The 26,159-nt window shown below is 47.7% G+C and overlaps 1 protein-coding gene across 1 annotated transcript in view; it reads left to right on the top strand.

The window, feature by feature from the left end:
• Positions 1-26,159, top strand: part of LOC114903852 (OTU domain-containing protein 7A) — a 201,514-nt gene that overhangs the window by 148,185 nt on the left and 27,170 nt on the right. Inside the window, exons 7-10 of the mRNA XM_029237114.1 lie at positions 675-802; positions 1,562-1,653; positions 22,199-22,326; positions 24,446-24,595. Coding sequence (XP_029092947.1) covers positions 675-802; positions 1,562-1,653; positions 22,199-22,326; positions 24,446-24,595 — 498 coding nt within the window. The remainder of the gene's footprint in view (positions 1-674; positions 803-1,561; positions 1,654-22,198; positions 22,327-24,445; positions 24,596-26,159) is intronic.

Here is a 26,159-nt window from a genome sequence, read left to right as displayed (position 1 = left end):
TCTCCCTGTAGCCAGAGCTGCATCTCTCTTTCACGATGCTTCTTCCATTGGCTGGGTTTCTTGGCCACTCCTGAGCTGCGCCAAAGGCATACTCAGAGATGCTGGTTTGTCTTTATTGACCCCTGGGCACCCGGCACAGGCCGGGAGGGGCACTTCCTTCAGAAGCAGGTGCTCTCCGCGGGCCCCAGATGTGTGCTGAGATGCCTCAGGGCTACAGACAACAGATGCGGCAGACCCCCGATGAAGTCTGACTGCCATCCTGGCTCTGGGCCCTGTGTGAGGGCACATCACCGATTGTCCCCACAGGCTCTCTCCCACTCGAACACAAGGCCCGAACCACAAACATTATATCCCTCAGAGCAAACCTGAGAGGTTGAGGGCAGCCTGCCAAGGGCCCCTGAGACAGGCAGCACTTAGCGAAACTGTTGTTGCTCTAAGGAGGGGCCGTGCTCCTTCACCACTGCCTGCATCCATGGGAAACATCACAAGGGAGCACAGAGGGCAGCTGCTTGCTAATCATCAGAACTGAACAGCTGGCTACCGAGCTAGTCTGCTCACACAGCTGCGGGGGCCAAGGCTGGACGGCGGTGGTGGCCCCAGCGCCTGCCAGCCTGCCCCCCTCCTCCTCACGTCCCTCCTCTCTCCTCTGCCCCTCACGGGCCTCCCGGCTGCAGGAATGTGGGGCTTTCACGACCGGGACCTGGTTTTGCGGAAAGCTCTCTACACCATGATGAGGACGGGGGCCGAGAGGGAGGCCCTGAAGCGAAGATGGAGGTGGCAGCAGACGCAGCAGAACAAGGAGGTAGGTACCTGTCGGCGTGGCAGAGCCGGGACCACGCCGCGCATGGCCAAAGCCAGGGCGGGGTCTGGATCTGGGCCCCGAGGTCAAGTCTGTCTTGTGAGATCAGCAGCAATGGCTCCGTCCCCCACTCAGACCCACCAAAGAGGAGCCCGTTGCGACAGTCAGGCCCTGCCCACAGCGACCAGACGCCCATTTCCCCCACCCGTCCTGGTGTAATTATGAAAACCAATCGCCTTCACTCGCAAGGCTGTCCCGACCTGAATGGTGAATTAGATGGTCACCCGTCAGGTCACTGCCGGTGCAGCCACAGATTGGCCCTGGCACGGCCCGCAGCCCCAGCCCCAGTGTGTGTGCTCAGTCCAGAGGGAATCCTCATCCCTGAACCTCGGTGAGCACTGGCCCTTTGCTGGCCTGGAAGCCCTTGAAGATGGGTCTGCCCGGGTCCCTACACACGTGTCAGTGGTCGGTGCTCTGCCCGGTGCGCGTACAGGTTACACTGGTGTTCTCACCCCTGGGAATGACCCCTATTGCTGGGTGGACTCCCAACGGCATGGAGGTTGGAGATTGGGGGTTCTGAACAAATTCTGTCAAGAGCAAATGGGGATGGTCCTCGGCCACTAACAGGTGCCCCAGGCCCAGGGGCTGACAAAACCGGGAGGTGAGGCTCTCGGCCAGGATCGCCTGGGTGGAGCGTAAGGAGTGGCCGCCCCCTCCTGAGCCCGCCCCCCTTTGCGCCAGTCAGGGCTGGTGTACACGGAGGAAGAGTGGGAGCGAGAGTGGACAGAGCTGCTGAAGCTGGCCTCCAGCGAGCCACGCACGCACATCAGCAAGCACGGCGGCTCGGGCGGGGGGTAAGTGCTGCCCCGGCCGTGCCCTCACCCCCAGCGGCATGGGAAGTTGGGGAGGATGCAGGACCCCCAAGCTGGGGGCGACATGAGGACGACTCCTGCCTTCAGACCTAAGACTCTACCAAGGATGCAGGGCAGGTGGGGGGGGGGGCAGGCGGGACAGCAGGACCCTGCCAGATGTTTGGGCGAAAGTGTGCACAGTCCCCATGTGCATCTCATGAGCTCACGTGTGCCCCCCGACACCACAGCAGGGAGGGACTCACCGCCCAGCCAGCCTCGGAAGGGCCCACACTGCCCACGCACTCACCAGGCTCTGAAGCCTCAGGCTGCTGATTTGGGTTTTTTCATCTGAACATCTAATTTCTGGCTTTAAGAAGTCACAGTGAAACAAAAGATGGTTAGGCAAGCCCAGCGTCTCGCAGACAGGCTCCAGGGACATCCTGCGTGTTCTACTGCTCTGCACACATGGGCAGCGGCTGTTCTTCCTGCAGACACGGCTGGACCGTCCCCACGTGGGAATGAAGGTGCAGCCAACAGGGCAGCTGCAGCCCCTTTGGCCCCAGCTTTTTGAAACCGAGGGCCAGGTTGTCACCCCCCAGAAAACGTCTCAGCCAAACACAAGAGAGGATGCTTGTTGACAGCGGGGAGACCCGAGAAAGGATCAGAGGCTCTAGACAGCCCCTGCAGGCAGTGCATCCCAGGCCCTACCCTGCCCCCATGCATCTCTGCATCTGGGTCCTCAGCCTCTGCAGCAGGACCTAGCGCTTTCCAGGCTGGCACCAGACAGAGGCCCTTCAAAGACAAGGCTTAGAGATGATAAGGGAACCTGTAAACGCTATTCCTACAGGGTTGTTTTGTCACTTTGTTTTTTTGTGTTTTTTTAAGTGGACCACTTTTAAAGTCTGTATTGAATTTGTTACAATATTGCTTCTGTTTTACATTTTGTTTTATTGGCCCCGAAGCATGTGGGATCTTAATTCCCCGACCAGGAATTTAACCCGCACCCCCTGCATTAGAAGGCGAAAGTCTCAATCACTGGACAGCCAGGGATTCCCTGTCACTTTGTTTTAATCGGGAGACTTGTCAACACCAAAAGTCTGTCTTGTTTAGGACATTTGGGGACAAATATCCTAAAGACTCAATCCATTCCTGAAAGCCTGCTCTCTACTTTCCCACACTGCTGAGTCTTGCCTGGGATGCATCTAAAGGGTTCCTCGCCATCCTTTTCCCCATTGTCCCTCCAGCCCCTGCTGCTCTGTAGATGCTGGTACATTGGATCCTGCTTGGTGACTCTTCCAGGGTGGGGAAGATGTGGGGAATGACAGCAGTAATGATAAGAGTAACAGGTCACAGTCACCACATACTGTGTCCCCCCCGAGTCCTCCCATCCAGGAGGCACTTGACTGACAGTCACATGGCTGGTTCGGGCCATCTGACTCCTAAGGCCATGGCCTGGGCACTGCTGCTGCTCCCTGGGACCCCAGAGGACTCAGAGCAGGAGAGTGGGGGCAGGCAGCAGACGACATCTGTTTGTCCCTGTCACCCCTCACAGGGACTCGGGTTTGCCAAGGTCGAGGCAGGACCACCACATAGAGGCCCCTAGGTGATGGGCAGCGGCTGTGTCCCCTACTGTCCCCTCCTCTTTCTCCCACTCCTTAAGCCCTGAGGATATGGGGTCGGGGGAGAAGATGCTGGACCAGCTGACCACTCGCCCGGCACTCGGGCATTGCTGAGACCTGCCAACCCGATGGTAGCTGCCCTGTGCCTCCAAATGTCCCCCTCCTCGCAGGACCCCTTCACCATTAGTTTGGTTTCAGTTGTAAAGATGGAAGTGTTTTTGGCCACACCACGCAACTCTGACCAGGGATTGAACCCGGGTCACGGCAATGAAAGCCTGTAATCCTAACCACTAGGCCACCAGGGAACTCCCGCCCTGGTCTTTTTAAGTTCCCTCCATGCAACTTGGACCAGAAGGTTTGGGGAGCAGGTAAGCATCATGCTGGCCACTAGTGTCCTCTTCTGTGAGGGGTGCTGAGTGGGCAACCCCAGGAGCAGGCAGGATTCTGACACGTGCCAGGGCCTCGGGAGGATCCGTTTGCCTGTCGCTCTGCACAGATCATGGCACAGAAATGCTCTGCAGGTGGTGTGCCAGCCCCATGTCTGGTTTCTCCTGGATTTTAAATGGTCCCAGGGGCTCCAATTCTCCCCCACCCCATGCCCTCCCAAGCCAGGGCACAGGGTTTTTTTGTTTTGTTTGTTTGTTTTTTAACATCTTTATTGGAGTATAAGTGCTTTACAATGGTGTGTTAGTTTCTGCTTTATAACAAAGTAAATCAGTTATACATATACATATGTTCCCATATCTCTTCCCTCTTGCGTCTCCCTCCCTCCCACCCTCCCTATCCCACCCCTCTAGGTGGTCACAAAGCACCTAGCTGATCTTGTGCTATGCGGCTGCTTCCCACTAGCTATCTATTTTACATTTGATAGTGTATATATGTCCATGCCACTCTCTCACTTTGTCACAGCTTACCTTCGCCCTCCCCGTATCCTCAAGTCCATTCTCTAGTAGGTCTGTGTCTTTATTCTCATCTTGCCCCTAGGTTCTTCATGACCATTTTCTTTTTTTTCTTAGATTCCATATATATGTGTTAGCATACGGTATTTGTTTTTCTCTTTCTGACTTACTTCACTCTGTATGACAGACTCTAGGTCCATCCACCTCACTACAAATAACTCAGTTTTGTTTCTTTTTATGGCTGAGTAATATTCCATTGTATATATGTGGAGGGCGCAGGGTTTTCTGGCCCAATAACTGCAGTCTGCAGAGCTGTGTGTGGGCTCCGGACGGTCACCTGGACCCACAGCAGCAGGTAGATCCCAGACGCAGGTGGGGAGCTTCTAGAACCAAGGCTGTTTTTGTTCTGACACGTTACTATGGTAACATTTGAGCTCTGTGAGAGAGACCTCACAGAGGCTTTTAGTCACTCTCACGGGACTTCCCCACATCCTCCTCCCTGGAGAGCTCTTATGCGGTCACACCACAGAGAACAGGACTGTTTCCTCCTTCTAGGAGGTGTACCCCTGCTGGGGGGTCCACCTTCTCTTGGGGTGCAAAAGTCCAAAAGAGAGACTTTTCTTGAGCAAGTTGTCAGCATCTCTGCATTTTGCCTCTGTCTTCTCTTGGCAAGGGGAAGAGGGTCCCCTCCTCGTGCTGAGCTGAGGGACGGGGAGCATCCCTGGGGCTCCAGGGTTGCGGAGACTGAGCGCGGATCCTGGGAGGAGGCCTGGGCCACGCTGTCTTCAGGACTCTGCCTATGAGGGAGAAGCCCAGAGGCCAGGCCTGAAGGGTGGGCGCAGCCATTGGCTTGGGGCACCACTGCCTCTGTCCAGGGAATGGAGGGCAGAGACCCTCAGCTGGGGGGAGGTCTGAAGACCTGCAAAAGCACGTCCTTGGAAATGGAGTCAGCATTAGGACCTCCCCCAAGCCCAGCGGGCACCCCAAGGAGGACAGCCAAGATGGCCTTGGCTGCCCTCTGGCCTCTCCTGTCTGGCCTGTGCTGGCCCCTCAAGGGGCACAGTTGCTGCCAGAGAATGGGGAGGAGGTGAAGTGAGAAACAGAGAAGAACCGGCTAGGCCTGCAGTGGGCTCGGCTCAGGGCTGATGTGATAGCCCCCTGAACAGAACTAAGAAAAGTGACCAGAAAGGCCACACAGACTTCCCAGAATTTATCCTGAGGAAAGGAGAGAGCCGGGCAAATGAGTGCATTTGCAGGTACAATGGCGAGAAAAACTACAGTGGCTTTCCTCGTGTTTCCCCTACGCCCTGGGAACCTGGCCACCATGGTGAGTGACAAGTGCAAGCACTGCTCCTGCCCAGCCAGCCCCTGGCCGCCTGGCCCTGGGACAGATGGAGACAGATGCCACACTGCGGCTCCCAGCATGGACACTGGCCCAGTATCTTTTTTTTTCCAGAAAGCAACCAGGTTAAGTACCTGAAGAGGCCGGAAGGGACCAAGGGCCAGACCCAGGGATGCGCTTGGCCTGCTTCCTGCCTTCCTCCTGCACGACTCGCAGTGGCCGGTCCCCAGGCTCACTGGCCAAGCCCCAGGAGGAGACCCTGGAGGCAGGGATGACTGTCCACGACTTGACCACGGACAAGGGTGGAGACCAGGCTGGGGTCTGGGCAGGGCGGGCCACCAGCCAGAGAACCACCGTGGACAGGCTGCTCAGGACTGGTGACCACAGAGCGGGATGCCCTCCAAGACCTCAGGAAGGCAAGGCCAGTGTGAGCTCCCTGCTGAGTTCAGATGCGTGAGAAAGATGGGGTGGCACCTGCACCCACAGACGCGGCAAACATGGTGAGAGCCGAGGCAGGCAGAGGCGGGGGCTTCCACGCAGGCGCACTCAGAACTACAGGACCCGTTGTCTCTGCTGCTCCTACTTGCAAATCAAAACGTGTATGTTTCTCTGTGGCTAAAATGCGAAATCAGACGTTCTGTGCGGCTGCTCCTCCAGAGACCCTCTGAGGCACGACGTGTGAAGTGTGACCTCCTTCACACTGCTGCTGGGGTTTACAGCCCCTCCACCAAAGGTGAACTAGGCTCGCCCGTCACCAGGGCTGCAAGTGGGGCCATGAGGAAGAGGGCTGCTCACCAGAAGGAAAAGGAAGACACGGAGGAGAGAAGAAAATAAGTCCAGCCTAAGTCATGCAGGTCTGCAGGGAAAGCAGTGCTGAGGTGAAGTTGTCCGTCACCGGCTGGCATGTGCAGCACTGCCCCCCCCCCCCGCCATGCTGGACACTGCGGGAAGAGGGGGTGTGTGCAACGGGAGGAATCCATTACTTGTTCCAAAACCGGTAAAATCTCTGAAAGCAGTTAGTTAGTGGTGGCCTCTGGGTGCTTCATCTGGTTTCAAGGCAACTGAGAACTAGGAAGGGGGGATGCCTGGTGGACCCTGACCAGAGGCCCAGACTCAGATGACCTGGGTTAGAGTCCCAGGCTGGGCGTGTGATCTCAGGCCCGTCTCCCAAGCTCTCTGAACGTCCGTGTTGTTCAGATGTAAAATGCACTTGGTAATAACGTCCCTGCCAGGCTGTATCGGTTTTTGATGGTTGTGGAGAAAACCACACCAAAACTGGGTGGCTTAAAGCAGACCCACTGGATTTGCTCGTATGCTGGGGGTCAGCAGTCTGGTCTGGAATTGCCTGGAGCTGCTCCTGGGGCTGCATCATCTGGCAGTTGGTGTGGGTGGGGCTGCGTAGTCCAGGATGGCCTGGTTCACAGCTCTGGCTCTCGCTGGGCCTCTGTCCAGATGGGCTTTCATCCTTGAGAAGGCTCAGGCTCCTTACAACATGGATCAGAGCAGGAAGAGGAGGCAGCCCCCATTGTGGAGGCACGGCTCAACTCTCTGCTTGCATCGTGTTTACTAATGTCCCACTTGCCAAAGCAAGTCCCATGGCTGAGCCAGCCTCTGGGCAGAGAAAGAGACTCCATCCTTAATAAGAGGAGGGGCAAGGTCACATTGCAAATAGACAAGTACACAGCAGTAAGAAGGCTCTGTGGCCATGAAAGCAATCAGCCACATTCTCTGATGCTGTTGGGATGAGGCGGTGAAATCATGGGTTTGAAAGTGTTTGGAAAGAAGTTTATACAACTGTAAAAATAATGTTTATTAAGACATTGTCACACTCAGCCTGTGAGTTGGCCTGCCTGCTGCCTATATGGTATGTTGTAAAGGCCCATCCCAAATACTTGAAATGTGTTCCTTTTCCCTGACTTTCCACTGGTTCATCTCACTGTCCATAGTGTAGTGGTTGTCACATTCGCCTCACACTCGCTCATCTCAGTGTCTGATATTCCACCCTTAGAAATTCATTCCTTTGAGTCTTGAAAACGTTGGAGCTTTTAGGGGCTTTCAGGAGTCTCTGACTGTAGAGCAGATCCTTCCTGTGAGCTTATATGTCAGGGTTACTGCACTGTATACTCTGCAGCCTGACCTCCAGAGCCTGGACCTCTGGGAATGGAACACAAAAACAGCTTATAGGATTGCACTGGACACAGTGAGGATTGGAGAGAGGAAGGCATGAACCTCTGCTGGGCACCTACCTGCCTTACATACTACCTAAGTGTCACCACCTTACACCCTTTATCTCCACTTTATAAATTAGGCATCATCCTCCTTTGTACGTTGGAAAACTAATGCTCTGAGAGATTAATTGACTTACCTCCAGTTTGTAACTGGTGGGGCTAGAATGCAGACCCAGACCTGAGTCCAGAACCCTGCAGTTTCCCAGAGCATACACTGTGACAAGCTTTATAGCTTCTCAAGAAAGAGTGTACTTGCAAATAGACTTTTTTGGGTCCTTGCGTATCTGAATCTGTCTTTATTCTGTCTCACCCTTGGTGGATAGTTTGTCTGGGTATAAAATTCTAACTTTAAATTCATGGAATGAATGATGTCATCAAAGGAAATAAATCAGACAGAAAGCTATCAGCTTCCTGGCACTCAGTCCAGGTTGGCTAATTTGAAATAAAACAATTATATGAAATCAAAGACTAAATATATTCAACTTCTTACTTTGTCTTTATAGGTTCTGAAAAAGATTTATTCATTAACTCAACATGTATTAATTTCCTGCTATGTGCTGTGCATTTGCACACACACTATCTCATTCTGCCATCACAGTAACCCTGTGAGATAAGGATTGTAACTCTCATTTAAAGTATGAGGAAACTTGGATTCAGGATAAAAATGATTTGTCCAGGGTAATCTACTGAGTGGAAAAGCCATAGTTCAAATTCAGGTATTCTGCCTCCCAGGTTCCCTGGTCCCTGCTTTTCCTCCTACCCCTTGGCTCAGAAGCCTCTGTCTCTGTTTATAGAGAATTGGGTTCTTGCTCTTTTCTGTGAGTGATAGAATAAGGCCTCTTTGTTTTCTAGTCCAATTCTAGGATGTGTTTCAAGGGAGTATCATTTCAGATCCCAGCCTTCATTAACAACAGACTAAACCTTTACCATCAGTTGTCTTTCTCTGTGAATGTACAGAAAGGCATTTTCCAACTCAGCCTCCCTGAGTCTCCCTTTCCTCCTTGCCAAATATTGAAAACCTTTGTAAGCGTTAGTTCTATGATGAATTAATGAGAGGAATTATTTTAAATTACCAAGCAATATCCAACAATCACTATACTCCTGGGAGGCAGGGAGAAAACCAGGACCCTCTCAGTTTGAAGAATACAATGTAGACCCCATTAGGGAAATGAAAATTAAAACCACTACATACCTGTAAGAAGGTCGAAAAGAAAATATACTGGCAATACCAGGTGGTGGTGAGAATGCAAAGCAAATTTTACATCACATTGTTGGTGATGTAAAATGACACAACCACTCTGGAATACAGTTTGACAGATTCTTGTAAATTTAAAAATACGTTTGCCATATGACCCAGCAGTCCTACTCCTAAGTATTTACCCTAAAGCTGTGGTTCTTAACCAGGGATGATTTTGCCCCCATGGGACATTTGGCAAGGTCTAGAGATATTTTGGTTGTCACAACTGGAGGGTGGGCCGGATACTGCTAGAATCTAATGAGCAGAAGCCAGGGATGCTGCTAAACCTTCTAAGATGCACAGAACAGCCCCCCAAAACAAAGAATTATCTGGTCCAAAATTTCAATAGTGCCAAGACTGAGAAAATCTGCCCCAAAGAAATGAAAATGTACATTCACACAAAGGTCTATGTAAAATATTTATAGAAGTTCTACTCATAATTGCCAAAAACTGGAAATAACTCAAATGTCCATTGATAAACAAATTGGAGTACATCAATATTATGGAATACTATTCATGAATTAAAAACAAACTATTGATACATGCAACAACTTGCATGAAAGGATCAAGTCTCAAAAAGTTATATGTTGTATGTATGATGTCATTTGTATGACATTATCCAAAAGGCAAAACTATAGTGATGGAGAACAGATCAGTGTTCCATTTACTTACACATGAATGTCCGACTTTCCAATATCATTTCTTGAAAAGACTATTCTTTCATCACTGAATTGCTTTTACCTTTTTCAAAAACCAATAGGCAATATTTATATGGGTTTTGAAGGGAGTTTCTCTATTATGTTCCATTGAAATATGTGTCAATGCTTTTGACATTATCACCCTCTTGAATACTGTCACTTTATAATAAGTCTTAAAATTGGGTAGCATCATTCCTCCAACTTTATTCTCTTTTTTCAATATTTCTGGTCTTTTTTTTTCTTGCTTTCCCATACAAATTTATAGAATTACCTTATCTATATCTGAAAACTATCCTGCTAGGATTTTTATTGGTATTGCATTAAATCTATACATGAATTTGGGGAGGATTGAAATCTTTAAAATGTTGAGTCTACTTACACATCTTTTTCCATGTATTAGGGAGACACTATATGTCTCTTCATTTATTTAGATCTTCTTTGATTTGTTTCATTAGCATTTTATAATTTTCATCACACAAGTTCCATACATGTTTTATTAGATTTATACCTGAATATTTCATTTGGAGCTATTGTAAACGTGTGTGTGTGTGTGTGTGTGTACATGCACATGTGTATGTGTTTTCATTTGGGTCTGCAATTATTCATTGCTAGTTATAGAAATGTGATTTGATGTTCATTTTGACTTTGTATTCTGTGATGTTATGAAACTCATTTATCAGCACTAAGAGGTTTTTTGTAGATTCCTTGGGATTTTCCACATAGGCATTCATATCATCTATGAGTAGGGATAGTTTTATTTCTTCCTTTCCAATCTCTATGCCTTTTATTTCTTTTTCTTGACTTATCGCACTAACTAGGATTTCTAGTATGATGTTGAGTGGACATGGTGAGAGAGGACACCCTTCCCTCGTTACCAGTCTTAGTCAGAAATATTTCATCAATATGATGTTTGTTATAGGTTTTTAGTAGGTATCTTTTATCAGGTTGAGGAAGTTTCTTCCTATTCCTTTTGTCAAGAGCTTCTGTCATTAATGAAAGCTGAATTTTATCAAATACATTTCTACATCAATTAATATGATCATGTGGATTTTTTTTGTCTTTAGACCATTAATGGGGTGGGTTACATTGAATGATATTTGAATATTGAACCAGGGATTCCATTGCAGGGAATCCTTGCATTCCAGGGATTAATTCCACTTTCTCTTGGTGTACTGAACTTTTTATTTTGTTCATTCAATTTGGCAATATTATGTTGAGAATTTTTGCATCTGTGGCCATGGAGGTTATTGGAATGTAGTTTTCTTTTTATATACTACTGTCTTTGTCTAGTTTTGGTATCAGAGTAATGCTAGTCTCATAAAACAAGTTGGGAACTATTACCTCCTCTTCTATTTTCTAGAAGAGATTGTATAGAACTGGTAATATTTATTCTTTAAATGTTTGGTAGACTTCACTGAACCTATGAAATCATCTGCAACCAAACATTTCCTTTTCAGAAGTTTATTAACTATAAATTCAATTTCTTTAATAGTTACAGAAAACAGAAATAAGTAGGTTTGGGTAGCTTGTGGTTTTTGAGAAATTGTTCCATTTCATCTAAGTTGTTGAATTTATGTGCATAATATTGTTTGTAATTTTCCCTTTTTTAACTTATAAATATCTTGGAGGGACTTTAGTGATATTCCCTTTATTTTCAGACTCAGCAATTAGTGTCTTTCTCTTTTTTTTTTTTTGGTCAGCCTTGCTAAAGTTCTATCAATTTTATTAAAGTTATTTTAAAAGAACCAGTTTGGGCTCAATTGATTATCCCTATTGATTTTTAGATTTTAATTTCATTGGTTTCTGCTCTTACCTTTAGAGTTTCCCTCCTTCTGCTTGCTTTGGGTTTATTTTGCACTGATTTTTCTACTTTTTTCAGGTGAAAGCTCAGACTATTGATTTGAGATCTTTCTTTTTTGTAATATATGCATTTTGGGGCTATAAATTTCCCTCTAAGAACTGCTTAGCTGCATACAACAAATTTTGATACGTTGCATTTTTATTTTCATTCTGTTTAAAATATTTTCTAATTTCCCTTGAGACTTTCTCTTTTACCACTGAATTATTTAAAAGTGTATTATGTAATATGTTTTTGTTGTCTTTCTTTACTAATTCTAGTTTAATTGCATTATGGTCTGAGAACATAATTGGTATGATTTAAATTATTTAAAATGTGTTCAGTTTTGTTAAGAAGTAAGCATATTGTCTATCTTTGTGAATATTCCATGTGCATTTTAAAAAGATGTGTATTCTGTACTTGTTAGATGGAGTATTCTGTTGATGTCAGTTAGATCCAATCGACTGATGGTTTTGTTCAAATTTTCTATACCCTTGATGATTTTCTGTCTACTTGTTCTTTCAGTTACCAAGAGAGAAGTTTGTAGCCCTACAATTATACTTGTGGCTGTTTCTGTTTCTCCTTTCAGTTTTGTCAGGTTTTTTTTCTAAGTATTTTGAAGTCTTATTGTTAAATCCACGTTCATTTAGGACTATTCTATCTTCTTAATGAATTTTATCCTTTTATCATTATGTAGTATTTCTCTTTATCTGGGGCAATTTTCTTTGCTCTGAAGTCTACTTTGCCTGACATTGATAAAGCTTCTCTAGTTTTCTCTTGATTAAAATTTTCATGATCTGTAATTTTCCATCCTTTTACCTTTAACCTACCTATATCATTATATTTGAAGTGAGTTTCTTCAACACAGCAAATCGTTTTTATTGATTCTAACAATTTCTATCGTTTAACTGCTGCATTTAAACAATCTGTATTTAATGTAATGATTGACATGCTTGAATTTAGGTTTTTCATTTTATTATTTGTTCTCTTTTTCCTTTTGTGTTTTTTTTTGTTCCTATGTTCCCCTTTCCTTGTTTCAGTTATTTGAATTTTTAAGTTTCTATTTTAATTTAACTTTTGTGATTTTAACATCTCTTCATATAATTTTTAAGTGGTGGCTGTAGTAATTACAATATACATATTTTAAGCAATCCCTTTTGGAATTCAAGTGAAATTCAAAATCCTTGTCACAATATGGGTCCCTTATCTTCTCCTTTATGTTTTAATTTTCTTATGTATTGCATCTACATACTTTAACTACTCCACCAGCCAATATAATTATTTTAATGTGAGTCTTCAAATATATATTAAAGAACTCAAGAGGAAAAGGATAGTCTGTTAATATGTATGCAGATCATGACTGTATCTGTTGTGCTTCCTTCATTTCTGATATTCCAGCATTTCTTCTTGTATCATTTTCTTTCAATCTGAACATTTTCCTTTAATTTTTTTAGGGAGATTTTGTGGTTATGTATCCCCTTTTCTTCATCTGAGAATATGTTTATTTCACCTTTATACCTGAAGGATATTTTTACTGGATATAGAATTCTAGTTTAACATCCTTTAAAAATCTTGTTTCTCCTTCTTCTGTCTTCCAGTGGTTCCTGATGAGAAATCTACAGTCATTGGAATTATTGTTCCCCTGTTGAGAGTGTCACTTTTATCTGACTGCTTTCAACATTTTTCCTCTGTCCTTAGGTTTCAGCAATTTGATTTTGTTGTGTCTGGCCATGAGTTTCTTTAGGTTTATCCTCTTTAGTTCTCTGAGCTTCTTAAATCTACAGGTTTGTATCTTTGCACAGCTTAGGAAGCTTTCAGTCATTATTTATTTTAATAGTTTTTTTCTTTTTAGGGGCACTGTACTCTTTCTCCTTATTGGACCCTCATGACATGAGTATTACACCTTTGGCATTGACTGACAAGTCACTGAAATCCTCATTTTTTTTAAATAAATAAATATTTATTTACTAATTCATTTATTTTTGGCTGTGTTGGGTCTTCGTTTCTGTGCGAGGGCCTTCTCTAGTTGCGGCAAGCGGGGGCCCCTCTTCATCGCAGTGCAGGGGCCTCTCACCATCGCGGCCTCTCCCATTGTGGAGCGCAGGCTCCAGACATGCAGGCTCAGCAGCTGTGGCTCACGGGCCCCGCCACTCCGTGGCATGTGGGATCCTCCCAGACCAGGGCTCGAGCCCGTGTCCCCTGCACTGGCAGGCAGACTCTCAACCACCGCGCCACCAGGGAAGCCCTGAAATCCTCGTTTTGTCAATCTTTTCTTCTCCCTCTTCTTCAGATTGGGTCATCTGTTGATCCATCTTCAGATTTACTGACCCTTTTTCTTTCTCATCTCCAATCTGCTGTTGAGTCCACCCAGTGAATTTTTTCTTCCAATTGCTGTATATTTAGGTTCTAAAATTTCCATCACTTATTGGAGCATTTTCATAATGACTTCTTTAAAATCTTTGTCAGATCATTCCGATATCTACCAACTCAGACTTGGTGTCTTTTGATTGTTCTCTTCCTTGGGCATTGAGATTTTTGTGGTTCTTCGTATGTTGAGTACATTTGGATTGCATCCTGGACATTTTGGATCTTATGAGATTCTGAGTCTTGTTTATAATCTAAGAAAAATGTTGACTTTTTCATTCTATCAGGTAGGTTCATACTGTAAATTTCAACCTGCCTTCTCTGGGCTGTGGTTTTCAAAGCTTTGCTGTCCTATTTGGCTAAGCTTCACATTATGCAGTCTGTGACCCGGGCGGGGGTCTCTTCAGTAAGTCGTCAGAGCCTTTGGTGTACTGATTAGGACAGATCCACGCATGCACAGCTCAGAGCTGGGGAGAGGGGAGTCCAGGAGTTCATAAACAACCTCATGGGATTGTTTTCTGAAGCCCTCTTTTTATAATCTTCCAGGTACTTTTTGGATCCCTGGGACTCCCTTTTCTGTCCTCCAGCCAGAATGCACCACTGTGCACATAGCCCTGTCCTGCACCCTGCTCATGCAGGACTTGTGTATGTTTTATATTGTCTCCCCTTCAGACTGCAGTATACTGTTGGTGCAGCCAACCCAATGCTTCTTTTTGATTCTTTTCCAAACCCTAGCTCAGTGCTGGCCACTTGGGGCTGTGTGTACCTACAGAGCCAGATCCAGGAGCAGCAGGCACGGAGCTAAGCACTTGTGCCTCCACACACCCCCAGGGGAGGCATTCCTGCCTGGAGCCCATGACACCAGTGCCCAGACCTGAGCCATTAGCAGGCGGGGAGCAAAGGCCAGCCCTCGTGGGATGAGTGCACACACCATTTTCCCACACAGCCTTTGACTGGGAGCTCGTGCAGGGAGGGCTGGCCTTCTTAGAGGATAAGGATTCCCTAGAGATGGGGAAGAATAGCATCATCAGGCAGGAATTAGAGCCATGTCGTCTACTGAGCACATGTGTTATGTTCTGCGTCAAGCAGGGCTGCAAAGCTGTTCTTATCATGGCCAATGACAGAAACCTGAGTTTCAGAAAATTAAGTCAGTTCCCAGCATCCCAGAGCCCAGAAGAGACAGAGCCAGGATCTGAACTTGGAACTGACCACAAATATAAACCCATGCTCTTATCAAATGCAAAACAGGCATGAAAAGCAAGAATCAAGAACTTATCCTGAGATTTGTGATGAAAGTAATCAATTTTGTTCTTTAACCTTTTATAAAAGAAAAGCTTACTTGCTCACCATTGGATGAGACAGGTTATGGAGGCTGAGAGGCTGTTTGAACAAAGAGAAAAAGAGGCTGAGAGAGGGGGGCCGTTTCAAGGACTCTTGGGCAGCCCCCACAGAGTGACCGACACCCCAGGCCCCTATCTCTCTTGTGTGCTGCTCATTTTGTAACTGACTTTCCATAATTTCATTGCTGTGCCTACATAATTTCATAATATGTTTGCTGCCTTTCTTTTTTATTGGACTTTTTCAGAAATAACTAGAATCCTAAATGGTTACCTGATGTACAGTCTCAGAGATATGAACTTAAGTCAGTCTTTTAAGGAAAGGTGAGTGGCATGCCACTGCTGGGAGGTGCCCACCCCGCAGGGTCAGGGCTTGGCCCCTTGTGGAAAAGGAGGCTGTCTTACAAATATTCCTCAAGGTGCTGTGACTTTTACCAGTGAACCAAGCAGGAAGAATGTTTGTTCACCTAACGAGTTCTCACATTTGCAAATGTGGAATCCAGGTCAAATTTTTAAAGACATTGCTAATTGAAAATACGATTGAAGCCAACTCTTCATCTTTCAGGAGCCTTCCCCGACCTTCCTGTTTAAAGCAGCCCCTTTTTACCTCTGTGCTTATAACACCTGATAGCTATTTGTTTGATCATCTGTTAATTGTCTCTACCGCTTAGACCTGCATACATGTGCACACACGCACACACACACACACACACACACACACACACACCACACACCTAGCAACAGTGCTATACCCAGAGCAGATACTCAGTAAATATTTGTCACACAAATGACCCCAGCGTATTCATTTTAGAGAGTGAAATGAGTCCTCACCCCCAGGCTACCCTGGCCACTGTTGAGAAGCTCCTGTCTGAGCCCGAGACCCTCTTGGTCCCCTCAAAGTGCCAGGGGTGCCACCATCCTTCCCTCCTGGATCCCCAGGCCATAGCGTTTAGTAAGGCCCCAGCAGCCTACACTGTGCCTTAGGAAATCTTTTTGAAAAGCTTCCCATCTGGGCAGACACAGTTCCTGACTGGATACAAAGGCCCACAGCAGGGCACCGGCTGGCCTCAGCCCCTGTGAGCCCCTCAGGCTGACTCTCCAGCCCGCCTCTGTACCTATGTGCCAGCTCATCAAAGATGTCGTCATGGCTCCAAACCCTGCCTGGGAGAAGGGGTCGAGTCCCACCACTGGCAGAAATGCTGCCGTGCAGCTGTGAGAGGGGAGGAGACCCACATACTATGACGGAGGCCTCTCTGGGATGTACTGTTAAGAGGAAAATCAAGGGTCAGAATAGCCCATGTAGTGCCCTGCCTTTCACCTAGAGGTAGGGGGAGGGTATGTGTATAGAATCTAAATATGCACATACATTCATATTCCTATATATGTGCGCATATGCACACACACACAAACACATATATGCTTATATTTTTTTAATTTTTATTGAAATATAGTTGATTTACAATGTTGTGTTAGTTTCAGGTGTACAGCAAAGTGATTCAGTTGTACACACATATATATATATATATATATATATATATATACATATATTCTTTTTCAGATTCTTTTCCATTATAGGTCATTACAAGATATTGAGTATAGTTCCCTGTGCTATACATTAGGTCCTTATTGTTTATTGATTTTATATGTAGTAGTGTGTATATGCTAATCCCAAACTCTTAATTTACCCCCCCCAACCTTTCCCCTTGGTAACCATAAGTTTGTTTTCTATGTCTGTGGGTCTGTTTCTGTTTTGTAAATAAGTTCATTTGTATCATTTTTTAGATTCCACATGTAAGTGATACCACATGATATTTGTCTTTCTCTGACTTACTTCACTTAGTGTGATCATCTCTAGGTCCATCCATGTATGCTTATACGTTTGGATGGGAGGGTACACCAGAAACTGATAACTATGTCACCATAGATAATCACCATGGATGATGACTCTACAATTTATCATCCAAATTGGTACATTTGGAGGAGGGAGAGTGGCCACTGGCCATTGGTGACCCATAAAGCAGGACTTTCCTAAGCAAAACAGGAGGTGTGGTCACCTCACCTTGGGGAGGGGGACAGGGGAAGTGTCCTGGGGGGCCTGCACCCAAGCTGTGCCTCTGTGCGGCCGGGTGACTGCCCTTGGGCAAGACCCCACCGGCTGCCCAGACTGGCTTCCTTGTCCATGACATGGGCTCTTGCTGGGGTGACCTCTAAGGCTGTGGCTGCCGTTTAAGCCAGGACACCCCCTAATCTGCACTGTGCCTTTTCATTCCTGCCACCGACTTCCATGCCATCTGGACCTCACTCCACCGCTCTTGCTTCTTGGTCCCACCAGGAGGGGGCGGGGTCTGGCCCAGCCTCTGTCCAGGTCACCCCTTGTCTTCCTCAGGGGGTTTTCACTGGGTGGGTGGGGTATCCCTATGCTCCTGATTCCCCCTCCCCAGGTACACACTGAAGAAGAGGGAACAGGTGTGCTGTGGCCTAGAGCATGTGAGGAAGCTCTCAGACACGCCCAGATGTGAGGATGAAGCAGTTATATTGCTTGTTAGTTTTCTTAACAGTCAACACCAATTAGGTGTTGTATTTTAGGGATTTTTAAGTGTTTTTTCCCAGAGGCGAGATCCTATTTACAATCCCGCATCTAGCATTTGCTCAGTAAACTCACAGGAAGATGATGTGAAGCCTTGGGATGAGAAGTGGACGTTAATATTCAGGACTGGTTTTGCTGGAGCTGATTTCTACCAACGGGCTCCATCACAGTAACTCACATGCGCAGGTCACTGTTCCAAAGTGTCGTCCCAGTCATGAGCCCGTTTGCCCCTCAGAGGAGCCTGAGGAGTTGTCGAGCCAATGTTCCAGCCTGCGTTTAATGAACAGGAATAGTCACTGAGGCTTTTGAAGCACAAGGGCATGGCCATGGTTTTGAAGGGAAAGCACAGAACCAGGACCCACCCCCAGTTCAAATTTGCTCCCTGCACCCTGGGAGCAAGGAGCTGGAGCAAGTAAGGAAGGATATTGGGATTCTCCAGCTACGCCCAGGGTAGAGCTGGGACCCTCTCTGCAACCTCCTGGGCCACTGAGCAGAATCACAGTTGACTTTTGGCTCTCAAGTTCAACACCAAAACAGGAGTGAAGAAAGGTCGCTCTGCTCCAGGCTCATCTCCATAACCCCTTCCCAGTTGGGCCTATACCCCCATCACTGCTGCCCATGTCTGGCCATGAGGCCTCCAGATGTATATGGTGAAACTGCATGCTTCAGCCCTAGCACAGATCTGGGATGGATGGACAGACAGGTGAACAGGTGGATGGGTGGATGGATGGATGGATGGATGTATGGATGGATGGACAAATGGATGGGTGGATGGATGGATAAATGGATGGGTGGATGGGTAGATAGGTGAATTGATGGACAAATGGATGATTGGATGGATGGATATATGGGTAGATGGATGGATGGATGGGTGAATAGACAAATGGATGATTGGATGGATGGTTGGACAGGTGAACAGATGGATGGTGGGTGGATGAGTGGATGGAGGGATAAAAGATGGCTGGATGGACAGATGTTACCTGGGGGCCTCTGCAGTGCCTTTCATGGTGCCAGCTTGTAGCAAGTACTCAATAAATATGTGCTGTTTTTTCAGTTTGAAATACAATGGCCCTGCTTTGAGTTTTGCATGAGCAGAAAGCCACGCCACTACAGCGGTGCCTAATCCTTAGTCAGACGTTGCACCGTGGTTGTTGTGGGTCCCCTCTGCGTAGCTGGTCAGGTATTTTTCTCTTGAGTACGCAGACTGTAAGCCTGTGTTCTGTCTTCTCCGTGCTGCTGCTTGTCTCGTTCAGCCATACACCTGCCTGTGAGCTCTCACCGTGTGACAGGGGTGAGTGAGCACCCGCTCAGAGCCCTTGACCTCACATACCCTCTGAGCTGTGGCTGGACAGGATAACTACCCAGGATGTTTGGAAATGCACGCCCAAGAGCATTGTGTTAGACCCAGCCTGTGTGTATGTATTTAACACACTCTTCTTCCACTTCCCTTCCCTCCCTGAAAAATTCAGTCCTAAATCCATAGGTTCATCAAAGCAAGGTGGGCACCTGCAGTGGGCAGAGTGGGGGGTGGTAGGACACAGAGACCAAGGTCAGGGTGTCAGAGCCAGACAGAGTGAAGAGGGCAACTCAGGGGAAGGGAAGCAGCATTGGTTGGGGGCTGTTTACATACCAGGATCAAATAAGGAAATAGCTTAAGATTGGTAGAAACCAGGTTTCTCACTTTCGGAGAAAGGAGTTACAAGTAGAATGAACTCTGGGGTGTTAGATTGGAATTGGGAGTATCAGGGGACTCAAAGTTTCAGATAGATAGATGATAGGTAGATAGATAATAGATGGATGGATAGATAGATGACAGATGAAAATGTCTGTGTACACATGTGGGTGTGTACACACGCACACACACACGCGTTCCCCAGCTCTACTTACTGAGTCTAGGAGCAATGACATCAGCGATAATCATATTTTGGCTTCTAAACACCATTATCCACTATCTTAAAAATAAAAACAAAAAAAACCAGGAGAAATGGCTGAATCCAGGGCTGAAGCAGAAGAGATACAAGATGAATCTTGTTGACTGAAAAAAAAATACACAACCTAAAAGTTGAGAGTTATGTTTTATTCGATGGATAGAACTGAGGACTTAGGCCAGGGACACAGACTGTCAGGTGGCTCTGAGGGACTGCTCCAAAGAGGTAAGGAGGGGAACCAGGATACATAGGCATTTTTGTAACAAATACCGTGTAGTCAGAACATCAAAAGATTACTATTAATTAAAGAAAACCAGACATCTCAAGTTAAGGAATTTAGTGCTTTTCTGTGTATGGAAGATGCAAGAGTCTGGGCTCACTGAAATCATTCCTATCGATATGTACCTCAGCTCTCTGGGGCCAGTATCCTGTGTTTTTTCATCCTGAGTCCCCTCAGTGTGCACCGTCGGGGGTGGCTGCTACAGCTGACTGCTAGATGCGGGGGGGGGGGGGGCCATCCTGCTTCCATCCTGAGTTCCTTCAGGGCTCACCGTCAGGGCACCTGTAGTGGCTGATGGCTGCAACAGCCTTTGTTTACTGAAATGGCAGGCGGCGTTTTTGGTTCACAACCTTGACCATCTTCTTGTGCTGGAAAGCAAGGATGTGCTCTAAAAAATGACGGGGGCTGTCACACAGACACAGATTCCACTTGAACAAGCCCCACTGACTAGGGCGGGTATCTGAGCATCAAAATAATCACATGGATGGATTATAACACAGTGAATCAAATAGAAGCCTGGAATCAGTAAATGTATCAAGGCTTGGTGAGGAGTGGAATATGTCTGTAGATTCCAAGTTCCTCCCCATAAAATGCTTATTAATTACGGAGAGGAAGGGAGCAGCTCTGCAAGGGGGAGCCTGGCTGACGGCCACGAGAGAGATCCACCCAACTGGACACCACGAGAAGGATGCAGTGTGACCCAATCTGCTCTGATTGTGAGGAAACACACACCCAGACCATGGACATTCTACACAATACTGGGTCTGTGGTCTTCAAAACGGCCTAGGTCTTGAATGTCAAGTACCCTGAGGAATGTTCCAGACTGAGGACGGCTAAAGAGACACCACAGCTGAATGCAGTACACCATCCAGAACTGGGGCAGATGGCACGTGGTGACTGGGGTCTTTCACGGTGACAGATGCATTGTTGCCTTCGTGATTAGACAAATTCCCAGTTCTGATGGTGATGCAGGAGAATATATCTGCAGGAACGTAACCCCACTCACAGAAAATACACACGAAGTTCTGCTGGGTGATGGGATTTCAGGTTGGCAATTTACTTTCAAATGGTTCAGAAGGACAAAAAAGCTACTTATACTCTGCAAATTTTTTGTGAGCTTTTAGGTGCTGCCATTTTTTTTTAAGTCTTAAAATAAGGTATATTGAATCACCAAAAAAAGAACAAGAAAAAACTATTGGTACAATAACAACAAAACTCCCCAGGTGATTATGAGGCATCCCCAAGGATTCAGAGCCTTTGTTTTAGAAGCCACACAAGCAGTTGGCTGCAGGCTATGTACATAGAACCCTTTCCCCAGGCCACCCCACCCCAGAATTCTCAAGCAGGGCCACACTTGCTAACTCTGCCCCACCTGCTTAGAGACCACCCTCAGTTAATTCTGGGTGCCCCGCCCCATTCGAGTGCCCAAGAGGCCCCATCAACCTCAGGGCACTGGCCTTCCTCTCTCCATGCTTCTTCCCTTTGGACTGGCCTGGTTGTTGAGACACATCAAGGCTACAGTTCTCTGCCCATGTCCTAGAGTCATGAGTGATGCAGGTTTTGGAGCCCACTCTTCCCCTGAGCCTCAGAGAAGAGCCAGGGGATGGCTGGGGAGGGTCCGAGTGGCCTGGGTTGGGCATTCTGTCACTCCCTCCACTACCACTCAAGGCAGCCTTCTTACCACCATCTTCAGTCGGGGTATCCCCTAGAAAGGCCCACAGACCTTGGTAGCAGTGGACCCACCGGCCCATCAGACGTGCCCAGGCACACCTGACCCCCTGAGGGTAAAGCTTCAGCCTAAGCTGCTGGTTGTGAGCATGAACCAAAGGGGGAACCTCCATGCCTCTTGCCCCAACTGCATCCTCGTCAACCCGCCCAGAGAACCAGCCCCCATGTTGTCACACACTCTGGGCGCCTCTGCCCCCAGGGAGACTGCATCTTAAAGGGAGCTGGCTGCCCACGTTGCCAGGTTCTCTGCTTCGGCTTCTCTCCTGAGACCACCCACCCCAGGGTCAGGGTGGAGAGCTGGGTTCAGTGTGCTTGCCAATATCGAGTGGCGTGGAGGGGGGCCGTGGCCTCAGCTGGCCGCGACGGCCAGGGTCCACGCAGGGAAGGGCCACAGGGAGGTGTTTTGTCCTCCACTCCCTGTCCCGACTCGCTCCAGTGACAGGCTTGCTTCACTGTGTCCCCAGCATGGACAACGCCGAGGACCCTGTGTACGAGAGTCTGGAGGAGTTCCACGTTTTCGTCCTTGCCCACATATTAAGGAGGCCCATCGTCGTTGTAGCAGATACGATGCTGAGGGACTCAGGCGGGGAAGGTAAGTTTACTCATAATGAAACAGATGTATTTTATTCATCACCCAGAAAGCGTAACATCCCGAGTAAGGAAGGGACTGTCCAACGTAATGGCTGAGCCTCCAGAAGGACACAGAGCCTTACTCTGCCTGGACAAAGGTCTTATTTCTCCTCGTTTCTCCTCGACTCCACATGTTTCTGGCTCCTCCCAGTAGAGAAGGGATTACTCTTTTTTATTTTTTTATTTTTTTTATATATTTTTTTGGCCGTGCCACACAGCTTGTGGGATCTTAGTTCCCCGACCAGGGATTGGACCCGGGCCCTCAGCAGTGAAAGTGCAGAGTCCTAACCACTGGACAGCCAGGGAATTCCCAGGAGAGATTACTCTTGGCCGTCCATCCACCCTGTGTGTCCACGGCAGGAGAAATGTGGCTGAGTGGGGGTGGGGATGAACCCCGAGGGGCTCCGGGCCCACCTGTTGCCCACACCCTCCAGCAGTGCCGGCCTCATCCCAGGGCCACTTGGCCACTCAGCCACTCCAGTCCCCTCCTGCCCCTCGCATGTGTCTTAAAGAAACAAGAAAGGCAGAAAATGCAAAGTCATCCGCAAGGCTGTGATGGGACCAGGGCTGGGGGAGAAGGAGGAAGGGGTGGAGGACTTCCCAAGGCCGGTACCCGCTGCACTGCCAATCACGTGCACCCTCTCCCTCGGCCAGGCCACTACCTCCCAGGGTAGACACTGCCTCCCGCTTTACAGACGAGGAGCCCGAAGCTCAGAGAGGCCACACAATGTGCCCCCGCCTTCAGCTGAGGCCTTGAGGAAGCAGGGTCAACCCAGGCAGGGAGGGCTCCACGTGTGTCCTCCCTCTAGCCTTTCTGCTGGAGCCCACAGGGCACCATGCTCTCTGAAAAGGAGGGACACAGGAGGGGCCAGGATGGTGGATGGACCAGGAAGGTCACCCTAGTGTAAGTGTCCTGCCTCTCGTGGCTGTGGTTACCACAGAAGGCAGGGAGCTGGGAGTACCTTGGTCACTCCCAGTGACACAGGCCTGCCGGGGTCTGCAGCTCTCTGGGTGCAGAGCCCGGCCTCCCATCGGGGTCCCTGCACTCATCAGATCCCACAGAGCTGGGTCCACACTTCCTTCCTTTGCACCTGTCCTGGAGGGTGCAGCCCTCTCAAAGGCGGACGCACCCTGCCTCTCAGCAGAGAGGGGGGCAGAACCATGGTCACTGATATAGACAAAGCAAGGGTGGGGAGGAATCCTGAGCTCATCAAAGACAACCCTGATGTCGACTGTCTTTTCCTTCCACAGAAGGGCAGTGAGTCACTGAGTCTGAGGCCAAGAGGCAAGGTTCTTTGTAATTAAAAAACAGATGCCGTGTCAGGGCAGGTATTTCCAGTAGTTACCGTATTTCAGTGAGGATTTAGGCTTTTTCCCCCTTTTGGTAAGGAAATGAACAAGACTGTGTCCCGGTTGCTAAAGGAGCTGATCCCCGTCCTTCATTTCCCATCTGACTCACGACTTGGGCCTGGAGTGCTCTCACTGAGCTTCTCAAAACCTAGAACAAATAAGTTCTCACGCAGCACATACGTTGTTCTGTATGCAGATGCTTTTGTGAACACAGGAGAGGAATAAGTACATTCAGGAAAACACGGGTTTCTAGGTGGCCATCAGCACATGTCCTGGCTGACCATCCGGGGTGGGCATTTTGATCACCTTGGCCAGACTCAGGGCAGCAGGCAGGCCCGGCAGGTCACAGCAGAATCCCCTCAGCCCTGCTTGTTCCTAGGGTGCAGCTTGACAGGTCGCAGGGACAAACGAGCCAGGAGGACTCTGCCCAAGGAGGCAGGTGGAGCAGGGTGCCCTGGTCAGGTACAGGACTTGGGGTCTAATGGTCCTGGCCCCTGCGAGCCTGGGCTTCCCTATCCATCGGTGGCAAGCATCACCTAGCTCCCAGGGAGCTCCTGCCAGGTGGGTGGAGGCCCCTCTGCTGTGGAGTAGGTGACAGATGACAACGCCCGGGGCTGCAGCCTGAGCCCGCCCTCCCTTCCCTCCGCCCTGTCACCTCCCCCAGGATGGTGAGGGATGCTGTCCACGCCCCCTCCAGATCCACATGCCCTCACCCTTGTTTGTGTCTGCAGCATTTGCTCCAATCCCCTTCGGAGGGATTTACCTGCCCTTGGAGGTGCCTCCCAACAGATGCCACTGCTCACCTCTGGTTCTTGCCTACGACCAAGCGCATTTCTCTGCCCTTGTGTCCATGGAGCAGAGAGACCAGCAGAGAGAACAAGGTACGCCCGCCGCCACCTAACAGTGCAAGGTGGGGAAGGGGTGGGCCGGGAGGGGCAGGAGGCGGAATATGGAGACCTCCCTGGGAAGCGCACTCAGCAATGATAGGTTTTGCCTAAAACTACCATACGCATGCAAAAAAATATCATTGAAAATAATGCCATTTGCAGCATCATGGATGGAATGGACTTAGATTATCGTTATCATAGATTATCATACTAAGAAACTTAGATTATTATAGTAAGTGATGTCAGACAAAGACAAATATCATACGATATCACTTATACGTGGGATCTAAAAAAAATGATACAAATGAACTTATTTACAAAACAGAAACAGACTCAGACAGAAAACAAACTTATGGTCACCAAAGGGGAAAGGGGAGGAGGGAAAAATTAGGAGTTTGGGATTAACATATACACACTATTATATATAAAATAGATGAATAACAAGAAACTACTATATAGCACTATACTCAATATTTTCTAATAACCTCTAAGGAAAAAGAATCTGAAAAAGAATATATACGTATATATGTATAACTGAATCACTTTGCTTGTACACCTGAAACTAACACAACATTGTAAATCAATTATACTTCCGTTTTTAAAAAAAGAAAATAATGCCACAGACAACTTTTAATTTAAATTATGAAGCAAATTAATAATCAAGCCACCCTTAAATAACTTTCACTGTGGTTCCCTTTCACATGTACGCATATACTATATGGATGTAATTAATCTCAGATGTAATTTTTTTTTCTTTTTTTTTTTTTTGCGGTACGCAGGCCTCTCACTGCTGTGGCCTCTCCCGTTGCGGAGCACAGGCTCCAGACGCGCAGGCTCAGCGGCCGTGGCTCATGGGCCCAGCCGCTCCGCGACATGTGGGATCTTCCCGGACCGGGGCACGAACCTGTGTCCCCTGCATCAGCAGGAGGACTCTCAACCACTGTGCCACCGGGGAAGCCCTCAGATGTAATTTTTTTTAAAAGCCCATCTACTTTGTTAGACCAACCAAATGATCAAAATATTAAAACTCTGGACTAGTAATAAACTTACACTTAATAAACAAACAAATAAATAAATAATTAAAAGCCCATCTAGTGCAGAGAGTCAGCAAATTACAGCCCACTGCCTGTTTGTAAATAAAGTTTTATCGGAACACAGCCACACTTGTTCAAAGACGTATTGTCTGTGGCTACTGCTTTTGTGCCCTAACAGCAGAGTTGAGAAGCAACCCCAGAGGCTGTGTGGCCTGCGAAGACTAAAATATTTACTAATGAGCGCTTTACGGAAAATGTTTGCCAGCCTCTGCTCTAAAGTAAGCTTTTGAATCAAAAGATGGATTTTTCCATTCAATTCATTACATGGGAGTTTCCTGCCAGGAGCCATTTCAGTGCTGCAGAGAGGCTTGCCGGGCTGGGCCCACAGGCTGTGCACTGCACAACTCCAACCACCAGTCACATAGACTCATGTGGGGCCTGTCTTCAGTCAATGCATTATGTGTCTGCTGTGGAAATGGCGGGATTTTGTTTGGAATGTTAACTGCTGATGGATGTGTGACTAA

The sequence above is a fragment of the Monodon monoceros genome, unplaced genomic scaffold (genome assembly GCF_005190385.1).
Source record: "Monodon monoceros isolate NGI ecotype Baffin Bay Population unplaced genomic scaffold, NGI_Narwhal_1 Super_Scaffold_21, whole genome shotgun sequence".
Classification (NCBI taxonomy): Eukaryota; Metazoa; Chordata; class Mammalia; order Artiodactyla; family Monodontidae; genus Monodon; species Monodon monoceros.
This window is presented reverse-complemented; position numbering and strand designations above follow the sequence as displayed.